General features: G+C 45.9%; 1 protein-coding gene across 2 annotated transcripts; it reads left to right on the top strand.

The window, feature by feature from the left end:
- The first annotated feature begins 2,017 nt into the window (after window positions 1-2,017).
- Window positions 2,018-11,596, top strand: KLF9 (Kruppel like factor 9). 2 transcript variants are annotated; one of them, XM_044272897.1, is made up of 3 exons: window positions 2,018-3,164; window positions 4,918-5,053; window positions 9,681-9,809. In XM_044272897.1, exons 1-3 carry the CDS (start codon window positions 2,588-2,590, stop codon window positions 9,682-9,684), a joined length of 717 nt encoding a protein of 238 aa, XP_044128832.1. In that variant the 5' UTR covers window positions 2,018-2,587; the 3' UTR covers window positions 9,685-9,809. The 2 variants fall into 2 exon arrangements, with proteins under 2 accessions (XP_044128832.1, XP_044128823.1); XM_044272888.1 differs by lacking the exon at window positions 4,918-5,053 and having other exon boundaries at window positions 2,117-3,164; window positions 9,681-11,596.
- The last annotated feature ends 1,279 nt before the right edge of the window (window positions 11,597-12,875 follow it).

Below are 12,875 nucleotides of genomic sequence, written 5' to 3'. Positions count from 1 at the left end.
TTAAAAGCATATGTTTGGTGCCTTTGGACCTGCTCAAAAGTGAGCATTGAGGCCTGGGCCTAGTATGTCACTGAGGAGCATGCTAGTGGGCTGTATGTATGGAGCATGTATGGCCTATAAGTCTCCTCACGCCGATTAAGGCGCTCTCTCCCCAAGGAGAGATAGTACCCCCCAAATCTAGACAATAGGCACACATACCCCCCTCTTCCAGTATAACTAGACAATGGGCACACATGCCCTCCCCCTTCCAGCATTACTAGACAATGGGCACACATGCCCCCTCTTCCAGCATTACTAGACAATGGGCACACATGCCCCCTCTTCCAGCATTACTAGACAGTGGGCACACATGCCCCCCTCTTCCAGCATTACTAGACAATGGGCACAGGTGCCCCCCTCTTCCAGCATTACTAGACAATGGGCACACATGCCCCCCTCTTCCAGTATTATTAGACAATGGGCACAGGTGCCCCCCTCTCCCAGCATTACTAGACAATGGGCACACATGCCCCCCTCTTCCAGTATTACTAGACAATGGGCACACATGCCCCCCTCTTCCAGCATTACTAGACAATGGGCACACATGCCCCCCTCTTCCAGTATTACTAGACAATGGGCACAGGTGCCCCCCTCTTCCAGCATTACTAGACAATGGGCACACATGCCCCCCTCTTCCAGTATTACTAGAAAATGGGCACACATGCCCCCTCTTCCAGTATTACTAGACAATGGGCACACATGCCCCCCTCTTCCACTATTACTAGACAATGGGCACACATGCCCCCTCTTCCAGCATTAATAGACAATGGGCACACATGCCCCCCTCTTCCAGCATTACTAGACAATTGGCACACATGCCCCCTCTTCCAGCATTACTAGACAATGGGCACACATGCCCCCTCTTCCAGCATTACTAGACAATGGGCACACATGCCCCCCTCTTCCAGTATTACTAGACAATGGGCACAGGTGCCCCCCTCTTCCAGCATTACTAGACAATGGGCACACATGCCCTCCTCTTCCAGTATTACTAGACAATGGGCACAGGTGCCCCCCTCTTCAAGTATTACTAGACAATGGGCACAGGTGCCCCCCTCTTCCAGCATTACTAGACAATGGGCACACATGCCCCCCTCTTCCAGTATTACTAGACAATGGGCACAGGTGCCCCCCTCTTCAAGTATTACTAGACAATGGGCACACATGCCCCTCTTCCAGTACTACTAGACAATGGGCACACATGCCCCCTCTTCCAGCATTACTAGACATCGGGCACACATGCCCCCTCTTCCAGCATTACTAGACAATGGGCACACATGCCCCCCTCCTCCAGCATTACTAGACAATGGGCACACATGCCCCCTCTTCCAGCATTACTAGACAATGGGCACACATGCCCCCTCTTCCAGCATTACTAGACATCGGGCACACAAGCCCCCTCTTCCAGCATTACTAGACAATGGGCACACATGCCCCCCTCCTCCAGCATTACTAGACAATGGGCACACATGCCCCCTCTTCCAGCATTACTAGACAATGGGCACACATGCCCCCCTCCTCCAGCATTACTAGACAATGGGCACACATGCCCCCCTCCTCCAGCATTACTAGACAATGGGCACACATGCCCCCTCTTCCAGCATTACTAGACATCGGGCACACAAGCCCCCTCTTCCAGCATTACTAGACAATGGGCACACATGCCCCCCTCCTCCAGCATTACTAGACAATCCGTAAGATGCAAGGTATCACACGGCTCCTCCCGGTGACAGGTTCACTTGAGGACTGGAAGTTTGTAAAGGAGACTACCCTGTGCTTCTCGCCATTATTACTGCCCCAGTCCCTTTACAGCTGACTAATCCCGATGATGGAGAAGTCAGATTTTCCAAACCTCAGCGGTGACGAGAGGTAACACCCTGAGAATGAGGACAGCTGGGGAAGCGTTGCCCTTTTAAGAGCCAGCTGTGTGCCCGTCTGTAAGTGTGTGTATGTGTGTCTGGCGGAGTAGCACGCTGGAAACAGGGCCTGGGACGTGATTGGTCGCCACTCCGGCTGCTACCCCGCCCCTGGCCGGGAGGGGCGCCCTGATTGGAAGAGGGACGGAGGTAAACAGAATAGAATGTCCCCTTCCATTAGAACCTATGGGAGCTGCATCCCATTGTGACGCGGGGGTTCTGTTAAATTGTTACTGAGCAGGAGAATGCCTGAACCCTGAGAGTTAGAGCCGGGAGGGGGAGACTCATATAGAGCTTTGTCTGAGATTTCATCACACTCTCTGGATGACTGAGGAGGATGAGTGCACGGGGGACAGGGAGGGAGACAAAGCGCCCTGTGGCCACCTGAGAGCGGGCAGACAATGCTCCTGTGCTAGCAGCAGTCCCGGAGCTTGCCACGTGTGGGATGCTTGCCTTGTGTAAGTTTGGGAAAGTGTGCTGCAGACACAGGAGGGGCATTGTGTACTAGCAGTGGGGAGGTCCCAGACTAGTGCTGTCTGCTGAAGATGAGGGGCTGCACACACTGAGAGCAGCTGCAGGAGACGCACGACTCCGAGAGCGCCGACAGACCACCTCTCCTCCGCCCGCCTGCAATGACAGCTGTCGCCTACATGGACTTCGTAGCTGCTCAGTGCCTGGTGTCCATCTCCAACCGCGCTCACCACCCTGAGGGCCAGGAGGTGAAGGGAGCGCAGCCCCTGGAAGCCCAGCAAACACCTGCAGACCTGCGCAAGATGACCGAGCAAGAGCAGAGCCTGCACCTGCGGACAATGCCCGAGCAAGGGGTGACCAAGGAGCACCACGACGGCCCGGGGGACGCCTGGAAGGACTACTGCACCCTGCTGACTATAGCCACCAGCTTGCTGGAGTTAAACAAGTACCGGCCGCTGCCCTCCCCCGTGTACAGCGACGAGGAGCTCAGCTCGGACAGTGACGTGACCACAGAGTCCGGCCACAGCTATAGCAGCAGCAGCACTACTCCCAGCCATACGGACTACAGCCCCGAGCCAGACTCTGCGCAGCCACGCCCACCCAGCCCGGACACGCCCAGCTCCCCGCCACGCCCCGCTGGGTCCTCCAGTGAGAAGAGGCACAGGTGTCCTTATACTGGCTGTGGCAAAGTGTATGGCAAATCCTCCCACCTCAAAGCCCATTACAGAGTGCACACAGGTCAGTACCTCCAGCCACTATGGTGTCACTCAGACCATGGCTGCCATTGCCTAGACACATGTTCACACTGACAGCTTGGGGCATGCCATGGCACTGCTGCATAATGCCTTGGTTTAGCCAACACTGTAGAGCTTGCCTTGAAATGTTAAGGGTTACTACATTTGCAGTTCCTGAAAGCTAGACAGCGCCGGGTGTGAAATCCTCATAGAAACATGCAAATGAGTTTTCACGAGTTCACCTTTTCCTTCAGTGAATGTAGACTCTAGAACGGTAGAATTTGTGCCATTGACTTAAAGGTGCCCTTTAAACGTGCCATCTCAAGCCTCTAAGTAGGTTTTCCTTCACCACAGGACCACTTCCACGGGTACACCCCCTTGAAATGTATGCCAACCATGACTAGCGGAGTCTCCTGCCCTCGATATAAAGTTTATGAAGTCCGAATCCACTCATTAGTGGGTGGTATTCTCAGTGCCCTCCCTTGTGCCATCTTGACCCAAGAGTTGTGAGTCAGTACATGCTTTTGGCAACGTGGATTGTGGCGATGTGTTGTGAGGTTTAGAGGAGATGGTTCCCGTCGACTCGGGACACACCCCTTCGGTCACGCCTATTTTTGTAATCCAGCCAACCGGTGGGTGGCTACCATTTCCACGTGTTTTGCAGCTTGACGTCACACAACAAGCAACATTCACCTGGGTACGGTGCCACCCATTGAGTGTAGACATTTAGAAAAGGGCATGAAAGTGCCCGGTGCCTACGAATAAGTTATCCAAGAAGGATCAACTGAGTTCACTTTGTACAATTACCCTAGAACCAAAGTTGGGTACTTGTAGGAACCCCCTCGGGTTTGGAAGTACGGGGCTAGATGCCACCTAATATCTTGATGCCATCTAGATCTTCTATGTAGATTACCGATTTCGATTCTGCTATGTGTCTAGATTAGGAGGATATTTTTAGATTGAGCAGGTTTATAATCTCTGTATGAGCCAATCTGGTGGGTTTTGTGTTTGTATCTCTTTTTTTTGCCTCTTGTTTGATTAAGAGCCAGCAGGGGTACGAGCGAGCTGTCTAATCGCATTCTTCATTATCTGCTTCCGCACTTCCATACCAACGAGCTGACCTCAGATTACCTCTTCCACTGAGACTGAGGCGATTGTGTTTCTGCTGCTGCACCGCCTGCTCTCAGACAGCATATAGTGTATCGCAGACGCCCCATCTCCTACAGCAGCTGAATCACAATGACCTCCAATACTACGCCTCAATATTTCTACCTTCAGGGGATATTAACACCCCGATAACGTGAGGGAACGTCACAGATCTGCATTATGTCTCCAGCTCATTGCCCTTATTTAGCTTACATTGCAAAACAAACTCAGTGATTCATATCCCAAGTGTGGGCATGCCCCATATGCCATCTGTGGGCTTAAAGGTGTGGTAGATGATGCCATGACAAAGTGTGCAATTTGTGGTTTCAGCTACAAGCCTCTGCCTTCATCTGCATTTCAATTGGCATGGATGACTTTGCAGGCACCTTGCAAGAACCTGCTAATGATGCCATGGAGACCTGTCTGAGGGTGGCATTGCATTTGTCATGTAACCTTTGTACTTATAATGCATATGGTTAGATTTTACAAGATTTATGTTTGTAGCAGGCATTTTTTTTTCTTTTTGTTGGATGGGGGCGGGGTGCTGAGAGATTCTTGTTGAAGGCAGAGATCCAATTGAACCCTAAGTCGGTATTCTTTTGTTTTCATAGGCATAATTGGTTACAGTCAGGAAAGGGTGAGGACTGGGCGTGCCTGGAAAAGTACAGGGCACACACTTACACCGGCCTCTCCGCCCATAGAAGTTCTCTCAGAGCTGTGGGTGCAGAATTCTCCATGCAGAATACAGTAAGAAATCCAGGTTTATGGCTGCAAGTGACATCACACGAGGCCACCCCTTCTTCTCACCAGCTTTTGATGGATATGTCTGCAGCTTCAGCATTGTTATATCTGAATAGATGGAACTGATCTATGCTATTTAGCTATCTAGTTGTGTCCAACACTACTACCTACAGTCATCATCAGTCATCTTTTCCAGAGGGAGTGAACTTGAGGCTTGGGTCCATCTGTTCACATTAGCAAACAAAGAGGAGCAGTTGAGGGTCATGTGGTCCTTTTCTCCTACAAGGAATAGAATCGATTGTTTCCAAGGTGCCATAGCCCCCCCTCCTCTGTGTATACCTCAGATAGTTTAAAGGGAATCTGTCAGCAGTTTTCACCATGGAAAACGTCTGCCAGCACTAGATATGGGCAGGGGAGAGCAGTACAAACATTTTCTTTGTGGAGCTTTTCTCATCAGGAGTAGTGGGCATATGAAGTTTAATTCTGTCAAACTCTGCTCCTTAAGTGCATTTGAGGTGGAGCTTTACTGTAAATTGCACCCTGTTCTCTGCAGTGAGCTGCTTCATAGGCACGCCCCTCTGCATGACTGATGTAGCATCCAACTTGGAGACCACTACAGCTGTGATTTAGGGAGGGGCTGTAAAGCAGCTGAATGCAGAGAGCACTTCATTGTGAAGCTCCTCATCCTGGACACTTGAATGAACAGAATCTGTCAAAATAAAACTCCATATCCACACTACTCCTGATAATAAAAGTTCCACAAAATATATTTGTCCTGCTCTCCCCAGCCCCTACCTAGTGCTGTCAGCATTTTAGCATGGTCAAAACTACTGACAGATTCCCTTCAAACAGAACAGTGCCTGAGGAGGAGAAGCATGACACAAATTCTAGCTTTGGTGTTCTCTGAATCTGTAACCTTATTGTGCTAACCCCCTTTAGTGACCATTCGAGATGTCTTTATCCTACAGTATAACAACTGTAATTAAAAGGGCTGTATGTCATGTTCCTCCCCCTCAGGCTCTACATTGAGCATAACACTGTGTAGGAGCGTTGGTTGGCATGTGCCTTTAAGTGATGGGTTCAGTCTAGGACACACTATTCTCTTTTAGTTGACATGTCTTAATGCAGAGCACTTAAAACTGAAATATTCTATCCTTAAAAAGAAAAATTACAGACAGGAACCACTGCTTGATTTGTGAATCATGTTTCCTGCCCAAAGGAGACTTGGTATTGGCACTTTTACCTCAAGTGACCTCAATGTATTAACCCACTTGAGTGATCATGTGAGATGTCTTCATCCTACAGTATAACCACTGTAGGTAAAGGGACCTTATTGTGTCGGACAAAAGAATACATACCATAGAAACAGCCCAAGCTGCTGCTTCGGGCCCCGGTGAGTTGTATACCTTATTTTAATAAGTGGTGAGAACCTGTGCAGGTCCAAAAACACTAGATGTGGAGAATTATCCCAAGGATCCCGGAAAGGAAAAGGGGGAAGCCCCAAATCTTCCATTCTCAGATGGTTAGAGGTGTGTTAGTATTAATAGCGCCAGTTAGGGGCCACATTTGAATTTGTGCTGTTAATCCCCTGTACCTCTGTGTGCACCCTGATGTCACATCTCATTATAGTGTACTCTAAAAGAAAGTCATTGTGATAGGGGACTGGATGAGAAAACTGTGCTCATGCTAGTTTCCTAGGAAATGAAATTCTGCTATGCTGCTGGAAATAAAAGAGAGCTCTCTATGATGTGCTCCTTATTCCTCATTAAATTGTCACATCTACATTGTCAGAAGACTGCTATGTATGCCAAATTAATGATTTACATATACAGGTCCTTCTAAAAAAATTAGCATATTGTGATAAAGTTCATTATTTTCTGTAATGTACTGATAAACATTAGACTTTCATATATTTTAGATTCATTACACACCAAGCCAAGTAGTTCAAGCCTTTTATTGTTTTAATATAGATGATTTTGGCATACAGCTCATGAAAACCCAAAATTCCTATCTAAAAAAATTAGCATATCATGAAAAGGTTCTCTAAACAAGCTATTAACCTAATCATCTGAATCAACTAATTAACTCTAAACACCTGCAAAAGATTCCTGAGGCTTTTAAAAACTCCCAGCCTGGTTCATTACTCAAAACCGCAATCATGGGTAAGACTGCCGACCTGACTGCTGTCCAGAAGGCCATCATTGACACCCTCAAGCAAGAGGGTAAGACACAGAAAGAAATTTCTGAACGAATAGGCTGTTTCCAGAGTGCTGTATCAAGGCACCTCAGTAGGAAGTCTGTGGGAAGGAAAAAGTGTGGCAGAAAACGCTGCACAACGAGAAGAGGTGACCGGACCCTGAGGAAGATTGTGGAGAAGGACCGATTCCAGACCTTGGGGGACCTGCGGAAGCAGTGGACTGAGTCTGGAGTAGAAACATCCAGAGCCACCGTGTACAGGCGTGTGCAGGAAATGGGCTACAGGTGCCGCATTCCCCAGGTCAAGCCACTTTTGAACCAGAAACAGCGGCAGAAGCGCCTGACCTGGGCTACAGAGAAGCAGCACTGGACTGTTGCATGTCATTCGGAAATCAAGGTGCCAGAGTCTGGAGGAAGACTGGGGAGAGGGAAATGCCAAAATGCCTGAAGTCCAGTGTCAAGTACCCACAGTCAGTGATGGTCTGGGGTGCCATGTCAGCTGCTGGTGTTGGTCTACTGTGTTTTATCAAGGGCAGGGTCAATGCAGCTAGCTATCAGGAGATTTTGGAGCACTTCATGCTTCCATCTACTGAAAAGCTTTATGGAGATGAAGATTTCATTTTTCAGCACGACCTGGCACCTGCTCACAGTTCCAAAACCACTGGTAAATGGTTTACTGACCATGGTATTACTGTGCTCAATTGGCCTGCCAACTCTCCTGACCTGAACCCCATAGAGAATCTGTGGGATATTGGGAAGAGAAAGTTGAGAGACGCAAGACCCAACACTCTGGATGAGCTTAAGGCCGCCATCAAAGCATACTGGGCCTCCATAACACCTCAGCAGTGCCACAGGCTGATTGCCTCCATGCCACGCCGCATTGAAGCAGTCATTTCTGCAAAAGGATTCCCGACCAAGTATTGAGTGCATAACTGAACATAATTATTTGAAGGTTGACTTTTTTTGTATTAAAAACACTTTTCTTTTATTGGTCGGATGAAATATGCTAATTTTTTGAGATAGGAAATTTGGGTTTTCATGAGCTGTATGCCAAAATCATCAATATTAAAACAATAAAAGGCTTGAACTACTTCAGTTGGTGTGTAATGAATCTAAAATATATGAAAGTCTAATGTTTATCAGTACATTACAGAAAATAATGAACTTTATCACAATATGGTAATTTTTTGAGAAGGACCTGTATAACCTACTGACTGCAAGTGACACAGAGCTCTGGATGTCTGCATGAACATTGCCTTCATGTAAGGCAAGAGCTTGACAAACTGGCCTTGGCATTGGTTTATGTCTGGCATACATGTACAGCCCTGCCCTTCAGTTGATGCCATTTTGCCATAAACCACAGGGAATTAGAGATGTCATACAGTGCTGTAGCAGACCTAAAGAAGTTCATAATTATATATGGTAAAATAGCTGCCCTGTTTTAGGGCCTATAGGATTAACACATAAGGCCTGCCTTCTAATCAGCCTTCGAGTCCATCTAAAGTAATGACAATATCCTACTTTCAAAAGACAGGTAATATATCTCTTGCATGGAAATGTATTGCTTGTAGACTACAATTCACATAAAGTTTAAGCAAACATTCCACTAGGGTAGCCTTCTGGTATTGCCTAACAACATTGCACCCCTAACCATCTGTGACAGGAGGACTTGTCCTCCTTTTCACGTCTCTGATATAGTTGGGTCAACTCTCCACACCCAGGTCCAGTAGAGAAGGGATCTCTGTATAAGTTGTCACCATCCATCAAAATCACTAATTTGGGCTCTGTTTCTCCGGAGTCCCTGGAGCTGCATGGCATGCCTCTGTGGTAAGTATGACAGAGAAGAGACCACACCTCGTGCGTAGGTCCTGATCTATAAAGAAATATTCAACTGGTAGATATGCATGCCAAATCGTGTTGTGCTCCTCAGGCTCAAAGGAAGTCGGTGGACCACCAATGAAACGCGTTGCTCCCTACCCATTTTACAGTTTTTATATTTTAATACTGCTTTTTTTTTTTACTGTTTCTGAATAGTCTGTGGTAAGTATGGTCCCAATGTCATTAGCCAATTGTAGTGTCCATATTAATTTAAATCGGGGAAGATTTATCTTTGTTGCCCATAGCCACCTATCATGGCACAGCATTCATTTTTCCAGAGCAGTATCAGAAATGGAAGCTGTGCTGTGAGTAGTTGTTATGGGCAACAAAAACAGTTTCATACATCTCCATCACTAAGAGCTTAATACAGAAAAGTCAGCTTCACTGGTTCACACACAACCTAAGACTTTTGACACATAGATGTCAAATACTGGCTCTACCTGCTTGTTCGAGTGGAAGGCTGCAGAGAACAGAGGACATTACAATCTGTAGCTTTCACATATTTCTAGTTGGTTCTGTCTTCTTCTCTTTTTTAGGTAATTCTTTTTTACCCCCATAGGTGAACGTCCATTTCCATGCACCTGGCCCGACTGCCTTAAAAAGTTCTCCCGGTCAGACGAGCTGACGCGCCACTACCGAACACACACGGGTGAGAAGCAGTTTCGATGTCCCCTGTGCGAAAAGAGGTTCATGAGGAGTGACCACCTGACCAAGCACGCCCGCCGCCACACAGATTTCCATCCAAGCATGATTAAAAGGTCCAAGAGGTCCAACTCAACCTTTATCTGAGTATACAATCTTAGAGTAACAAAGCTGTCAAGTGAGAATCTCAGCTGCTGTACATATCATCTTCTTGCATCTTGTCAAAGGAAATGTAGCAGTTTAACATTCATGCTTCTGCAGCGGTGTATGTAAAGGAAATTGCTGCCTGGTTTCTTTTGGTGGCATCCAACCGTAGGTATTTTTTTTTGTAGTGGTGTGATCCGTACCATCACGGTTTTGACTGTCCAATCGTTTGTGCTTGCGCTGGCATGCATATGTGTTTATGAATTAGAAACCACAATGGATTAGCTTTCCATTTGTGAACGAAATACAAGTAATTGAGGACACTTGCATACACATATAAGGGAATCCTGTTTTTTCTTGGGACATATACATTGTATGAAGCAAGCTGGTGTAGAACATGCTTGACCTTGGTTTCTTGTGGAATTATGTCTTACAATGTCTTGAAATCTGTGTTTTATTATTGATGGAATATTAATCTCCCTGTAATATGGATAAAGGCAGTCACCTCTGTTGACTGGGACACTTTTGTAGGACCTGTGCCATTTCCTATACTTTGGAGCATGGTGGAGGAAAGGAAACAAAAGGAATCAACGTAAAGTGTATTAAAGGCTGGAAACCATATATGGTGGATGCCCTGCCACCATGACTCTCACCTGTTTGCAGGTTGGGGAACACATGTTAAGGGGAGATGCAATACTCAGTAATCAATTGTATATTCAGTACACAAGACACACATCCTTAAGTGGAAGGAGGTCCGGGGATCAGGCAAACTTTGTCCTTTCGTCCAGTTTGGCTGCATCTTCTGAGGAGTTACATGCAGCTGTGTAAGAGACACTGAATGAACATATATGCCTTTACCCTGCAAGTTTGGACTGATTACCCGAGGGTCATTTTAGTAGAATTGTATATTGCTATGCACATTTTGTTTTCAACATAGCAATGACAACCAGTTCTTGCAAAACCAGAATGTTTGACTGGGCTGTTGACAGATGAATTGCCGTCTTCTCAGTGCTTAGGTTATTGAGCACTGGGACATGGGACTTGCATAGATCAATGCCAGGCAGTCGCTCTATCACTGCATCCACTACAGTATCGCACTTTCTGATTGTGGGACGGCACTCTGCATGCACAGACCGACGGAAAGTGTCACTCTCTGAAATGCCTCACCATTGTGTCATTTAGGTTCTTGATATGATTATTCACGTTTACATCATTTAATTTGGTAGCCAGATTTGCCAAATTGAATGAAGACTTTTTGCACCTTATGTTTCCAGTGATAATTTCACATGACGCCTATATTTATAGATTTGTTCCATACTGAGGAGGCTGACCATTGGAGTGATGGCCTCTTCAGTAGTGAGGGGGGTAACTATGCAGAGTTTGGCCACACAGGCAGTTTACAAATTTCATGTCTTTGTACATACAAGATTAGGTCCATTCCATGTTCACATTAGATAGAAGCACTCCGATCACTCCACAGGTTCCTGTTTAATGAGTAGAAAGGACAGTTGGGAAAATAGTCCATGCTGTTAGCTAAGTGTCTAATAGAGTGGCCCATGTATCTTATTAAGGCCGCATGCACACGACCATGCTGTTTTTTGCGGTCCGCAAATCGCGGATCTGCAAAAACAGAAGCCGCCCGTGTGCCTTCCGCAATTTGCGGAACGGAACAGGCGGCCCATTGTAGACATGCCTATTCTTGTCCGCAAAACGGACAAGAATAGGACATGCTATATTTTTTGGGCGGGCCACAGAACGGTGCAACGGATGCGGACAGCACACAGAGTGCTGTCCGCATCTTTTGCGCCCCCATTGAAGTGAATGGGTCCGCACCCGAGCCGCAAAAACTGCAGCTCGGATGCGGACCCCGAAAAACGGTCGTGTGCATCAGGCCTTACCCAAATTCTAAAGGCATCATGTCCCCTACCATTAAAAATAAGCCAGTCAGATTTTCTATATTTTTTTTTTTTTCCTTTACTGATTCACTTAGCCTTTAAAAACAACTTCATATATGCACGGGGATGAAATATTAAATGTAATTCTGGTCCCGGATATACCATAACCCTTGGGACAATTTTATAGTCATACAAGTGCCAAGGGTCTTGTTTTTATACTGTTTTATACAATTTTCACTCGGCTCTAGTGCCTCCTTCGTTGGGTGTCTTCAAAACATTTAATTCAGTTGGATTGAGCCTTTCAAAATATGGAGTCTGTTGCACAAGTAGGGGGAGGCAGGCCATTGGTAAAAACTTGGGGTTCCATGTCATTCTAACAGAGTTTGTTCTGTATATGACATGTATTCCTTCTTGTGTAGCATTTCGAGAAAAGTCGAAGAGCCAGAGGTACAGCACAGTAGGCACCTTACTATTATTTTTTATGTAAGACTCTTCCTTGATTACAAATTAATATTACACAACGTGCAATCATATGTCTGTCTTTAGGCCATAGGAAGACTGTTGCAAAAATTACACTACAGTTCAATTATACTATGAAATAAGGAATGTCAGGAAAAACAAAAAACAAAAAAAAACATACACTTTCTACCTCTGTTTCAGTTTTTGAAACACCTAATTCTTTATTCCGCATAGCAAAATATTTCTTCCAGACTATATAACCTGATTAAAAAAAATAGCAAAAGTAAAAAAAGAAAAAAAAAAGTTAAAAAGGAACTTGGAAAAAAAAAAGGTATGGTTTGGTTTAACGTTTTTTCTTATTTACTGCCAGGGGCAGCATCTGGTTTTAGTGGAAGATCTTTGTAAAAGGCTAAATGAGGACAAACTGCAAACATTTCTGGTTTTGCACATCGAGCAGAAAAAAAATAAATTGAAGAGCTTAACGTCAACAAGCACAAATTCTATACAGTGACTTCATGCATCATGTTATCGAAATCCTTGTGGGGTTTTCCTGTTCACTTTCATTTTTCAAGACCCCGAGCTCTGTGTGTAATCATTGAGATACAATGTCTATC

This window comes from Bufo gargarizans, chromosome 1, assembly GCF_014858855.1.
Source record: "Bufo gargarizans isolate SCDJY-AF-19 chromosome 1, ASM1485885v1, whole genome shotgun sequence".
Classification (NCBI taxonomy): domain Eukaryota; kingdom Metazoa; phylum Chordata; class Amphibia; order Anura; family Bufonidae; genus Bufo; species Bufo gargarizans.
This window is presented reverse-complemented; position numbering and strand designations above follow the sequence as displayed.